Source organism: Tupaia chinensis, unplaced genomic scaffold, assembly GCF_000334495.1.
Source record: "Tupaia chinensis unplaced genomic scaffold, TupChi_1.0 Scaffold000159_1, whole genome shotgun sequence".
In the NCBI taxonomy this organism is placed as follows: domain Eukaryota; kingdom Metazoa; phylum Chordata; class Mammalia; order Scandentia; family Tupaiidae; genus Tupaia; species Tupaia belangeri.
The window spans coordinates 887,079-891,549 of record NW_006159630.1 but is presented as its reverse complement, the minus strand read 5'-3'; the positions used below and the strand labels follow the sequence as shown (position 1 = coordinate 891,549).

General features: G+C 64.5%; 2 protein-coding genes across 5 annotated transcripts in view; one reads left to right on the top strand and one right to left on the bottom strand.

The window, feature by feature from the left end:
- Positions 1–6: 6 nt before the first annotated feature.
- Positions 7–521, top strand: NPB (neuropeptide B; the record flags this gene model as incomplete). The annotated part of the gene is made up of 2 exons (XM_006145901.3): positions 7–228; positions 318–521. Coding segments are annotated over 2 exons (351 nt in total), but the record flags the coding sequence as incomplete, so codon positions are not given.
- Positions 522–2,258: 1,737 nt separating this feature from the next.
- The window catches only part of PCYT2 (phosphate cytidylyltransferase 2, ethanolamine), a 5,927-nt gene continuing 3,714 nt past the window's right edge, over positions 2,259–4,471 (bottom strand). For 3 of the 4 annotated variants that reach the window (XM_006145624.1, XM_006145625.3, XM_006145626.3), the window contains exons 7-14: positions 4,404–4,457; positions 3,942–4,080; positions 3,686–3,768; positions 3,385–3,462; positions 3,167–3,232; positions 3,020–3,085; positions 2,838–2,926; positions 2,259–2,767 (exon numbers count right to left, since the gene is read on the bottom strand). In XM_006145624.1, coding sequence (XP_006145686.1) covers positions 2,665–2,767; positions 2,838–2,926; positions 3,020–3,085; positions 3,167–3,232; positions 3,385–3,462; positions 3,686–3,768; positions 3,942–4,080; positions 4,404–4,457 — 678 coding nt within the window. In that variant the 3' untranslated portion in view covers positions 2,259–2,664. The remainder of the gene's footprint in view (positions 2,768–2,837; positions 2,927–3,019; positions 3,086–3,166; positions 3,233–3,384; positions 3,463–3,685; positions 3,769–3,941; positions 4,081–4,403; positions 4,458–4,471) is intronic. The other variant, XM_006145628.2, reaches the window with a different exon arrangement.

The window sequence follows — 4,471 nt, the reverse complement described above, 5'->3', positions numbered from 1 at the left end:
CCCCGCCCCGCCACGCAGGTGGCTGCCGCCCTGGCGCTGTGCCTGCTGCTGGTGCCGCCCAGCTCCGCGTGGTACAAGCCGGCGGCAGGGCCCAGCTACTACTCGGTCGGCCGCGCCGCAGGGCTGCTGTCCGGTTTCCGCCGGTCCGCGTACGCGCGGCGCCCGGAACTGCCCATCGGGGCGGGACCCCGGGACCCCGAAGGCGCCTTCCCGGAGCTGCGGAGCCTCGTAAGCGCAGGTGCGGGCGCCGGGAGCGGGGCTGGAGGGTGAGGGTTTGGGAGATGTGGGCCGCCCTCAGCCTCCGCCTGCTGCCCCAGGCCCTGTGCGTCAAGGAGGTCACCCCGAACCTGCAGAGCTGCGAGCGGCTCCCCGACGGCCGCGGGACTCTCCAGTGCAAGGCGGACGTCTTCCTGTCGCTGCGCGCGGCGGACTGCAGCAGTACCTGAGCCCACCCCCGCCACTCCCAAGACCGGTCCCCAGTCCCTCCGTCTGTCCTCGCAGTAAATGGCTAAATGAATCTAGGCTTCTGTGAGGGCTGGTGGGTGCTGGAGACAGGTGACACTCTAAACCGGAAAGTGCGGAAATGAGGGGGCCCCCAGGAGCCTTCCCAGCCTTTCCCTCAACAGGCAGGGAAAGGGCCGGAGCTGGCAGATCCCGACCCGCTGCTGGGAGGGCACCCCGTCCCTGCTCCTAGCCCCAAAGCCTCCGTCTGAGCGTCATTCTCCCGCACCCCAGGTCTCTTGTGGGGGCGCCCTTGTCCCCTCCTAGCCATCAGCTCCACCAGCTTAAACATCCACCTGGCTAAGCCTCCTGCATCTGCCCACCAGAGCGTGAGGTGGGGCAGGGGCAAAGCCCTCCAAGCCTGGGTTTCACCTGGGTCCCGGAGCACCTGCCACACCTCCAGAACCGGAGGTAGGAGTCAGTGCAAACGGACCACCTGTACAGGCCCAGGGCTGCCTGGAGACCTCAGACCCACAGAGAACGCCAGGCATAGCCCTGGTTCAGCTGCCTCCACCCCACCAAGGCTCCTTGACCCCACTCAGGCTTACTTAGCAGGGAGATCCCCTCCCCACCCCACTGCAACCTCATGGGCTTTACCACCAAATTGAAGTCGAGGGTATTTTTTTTTTGGAGAGGTTTGTGCTATAGGGTGTGTGCACTCGCAAGAGAGACAGAGAGGCAGAAAGCGAGAAATCACCCCTCGGGGGGGATGGCCATGCCACAATCCCTTCTCCTCTGTTCTCCTCTCAGGATCTTGGGCACGCACACACACGCGCCTGGGCATGAGTTTAGGCAACCAGGTCCAGGACTTGAACTGCAGTCGACTATGTGGGAGTCCAGCGACATAACCATTATGCCAACTGCTGGTCCTGAAGCTGAGTTTTTGTTTTTTGTTTTTGGAGAGATTTTTTTGCTATAGGGTGCATGCGCTTGCCAGACAGAGTCAGAGAGACAGTGAGAAATCACCCCCCAGGGGGGATGGCCATGCCGCAATCCCTTCTCCTCCATTCTCCTCTCGGGATCTTGGGCACACACGCACCCGACGTGAGTTTTAAGCCACCGGGTCTGGGACTCGAACCGCGGTTGACTACGTGGGAGTCCAGCAACATAGCCAATACGCTAACTGTTGGTTCCCCTGAAGCCGAGTTTTGAGTCCCTTCAGAGCTTGAACCAAGCCCCAACACTCGGCTGGCTGAGTTCAGGGCTGGGTCTGCCAGGACACACTTCACCCGGGCTGAGCACACCACGGTGGCTCCTGAGGACAGTCCTCAGTCCCTCTTCCTGGGCTCAGGCGGTCTCTGTGCCTGCCCAGGTCTGAGTCTACAGGGACCCACAGCCCAGGGTCCGAACACGGGGAGCTTGAGCAGCCCTGCTGGCTCGGGTGTGGCTCCCTGATGGCAAAGCAGAAATCCACATCAAGGTAGAGGGCGAGCCTTCCGCAAAGGGGTCCCAGTAGCCATGGCCCAGTAACTGGAGGGCAGAGGCCACCCAGAGGGGGAGGGCTGTGCATCCCTCTGGAACCACTAGTGAGTGCTCGCTCCTCAGTGAGGCAAAGCCAGCACCAGCTCCCACAGACACCGCCGGGGAGACGGAAGCAAGCACCTCTGGACAGCAGTCCACCCAGGCAGGCTCTAGCCGGGTGCAGACTGAAGGCCCAGTGGGAGTCACAGGGCACCTGGCCCTCCTGCCTCCAATGGCCCTTGCAAGGCAGCTCCCCTGCTGGCCCCAGCCCCCGGTCCCTTCCAGCAAGGCCTGGCTACCAGCACTGCCCGCTTGGCTTTATTGCGTCGGTTGCACCAGAGACCCCAGTCAGGCACAGGACGGAGATGGGGAGGCTGAGCTGGGGGGTGGGTGAGGGCACTGCTCCCATGGCCGTCCAGCATGCCTGCTACCAGGCCGGGTCCGAGGGAGCTTCCTGGGGAAGCAGGGAGTGGCAGCACACAGGCAGGTGCCCATGCTCAACCTGCCTGCTGGGCCACCCCGAGGCACTGGACGCCCTCTCCCAGCAGCTGGTGGGAAGGGCACCTCACAGGCCGGGAGGTGGTGACCAGTGCAGGCCGGGTGGAGCAGGCCACAGCTCCACGAGAACGCTAGCGCCCAGCATGGAGGCAGAAGGAGAGCAGGGGCCAAGGCTCCGCAGTCCGCAAGGTCACCCCTCAGAGGTCACGGCTGTCCTCCCAGGGGCTGGGCCTCCTGCCGCCGCGCGGCCTCCAGGAAGGCCAACTCCTTAGCCTCTTTCTTCTGATTCCGGGCCTCGTACTCCAACCTGGGGGGCCGGGCAGGTGAGCGGAGGGAGGGGCACAGTGCGGGGCACCTTCCGCAGGGCCCCACCTCACCTGTTCTGGATAATCCTCTGGACAATGAGGTCTGTGGTAAGGTCACTGCCACTGTCCACCCGGCGGAAGATGCCCCTTCTCTTGGGCTCCTGGCAGCCAGGACAGGACAGAGGGAGTGAGGTGTCAGAGCAGGGTCACCCATCTCCTGGGCCTCACATCTGGGAAGGGCCCATGCCACCCACCTGGTAGGGGTCGGAGCCGTCCCTGTCAGGCACGATCTCTGTCTTCCCGTGACACACCAGGTCCACCTGGGAAGGAAGTGGTCAGAAGCCTCCCCAGAGAGGCCCCACCGCACAGCCCATGGCGCCCAAGTCCTGGCAGAGCCTCACCTTGAAATGGCCCAGCAGCTCTGCCGTGACTGCGTACGGGGCCCCGATCACCACTTCTGACACGTACTGTGGGGGTGGGGAGCACTGTGCTCGTGGTTCCCACTCCCGCAAGCCAAGCCTGGGGGGTGGTCAGCTCAGGGGTGCCCTGGGGGCAGGTGGGGCTGGGCTACAAGACCGTGGGCCTCACAGCCCGGTGTGGGCAGGATAGCGGGGCTCACCCGGCAGGCCAGCACGCTCAGGGTGCGCTCGTGCAGGTTCATGATGGGGTAGTTCTTCCCCTTGTAGTGGTTCACCTCCTAGGGTGGACAGGCCGGTGAGCCGGGCCTCAGGCAGCGTGCACTCAGCTAGCCCATCTGGGGATGCCCCGGCCTGGGCGGTCTGACCCCAGAAGAAGCCCTAGCTCACCCTGGGAGCCTCCTTTACCTTGATCTCCCTGAAGCCACCTGTGTCTACACCACCCCAAGAAGCCCTCCCAGGTCCTCACAGCCCACCAGGTGCCCAGGGTGCTGGGGAAGTGACCTGGTCGAAATGCAGGCCGGCGATGATGTAGGGCCTGTCCACCAGCCCATGAACCTTCTCCAGGAAGTCCACGTGCCCGATGTCCACCCAGGTTAAGCAGTAGTAACAGCGGAAGAGCAGATGGGCCTCGCTGACGGCCCAGGCCCTCTAGCCCTGCCAGCACTGTCCCGTACCCACGCCTGGTTGCAACGGCAAGGCTCCCAGATCGTCCCACACTTGGGGCGTGGACACAGGCCACGGGGCCCAGAGAGGATACGGAATAGGTCGAAGGCACCGGCCACATAGATGACCGTCTCCCCTGGCTGGGGCTCCTTCCCAGAGGCGAACTGGATGATCTTCTGGGATGTCTGCAGAAACTGGGACACCCCTGTCCAGGGGTTTCGCCCCCCAGGGCACTAGAAGACAAGAGGGGCTGGTGAGAGGCAGACACCTCTGGGCTGGCCCTGGCCTACGCCCTGCCCACGCACGGCCCGAGGCACGAAGCAGGAGGGCAGGGGCAGGAGTGCTGCAGCCCACCAGTAGGCAGGCGGGCACCTGGCAGGATGGCCGGGGCAGGGCACCACCACCAGGCAGGCGGGCTCTTGTGGCGACAGGACCGTGGCTCCACCACATGGCCATGGCAGGTACTGCAGCCAGCACCGCCTGGGCTAGCGACTGGCCACCAGGAGGAGCCAACAGACAGCCGTTGGGGACCCAGCACCCTGAGGCCACTGGTCACCTGGGAGGAGCCTTCTGAGAAAAGTATGTCCCCGGCGGGTGTCGGGTGAGGGGGCTACAAAGGGAAAG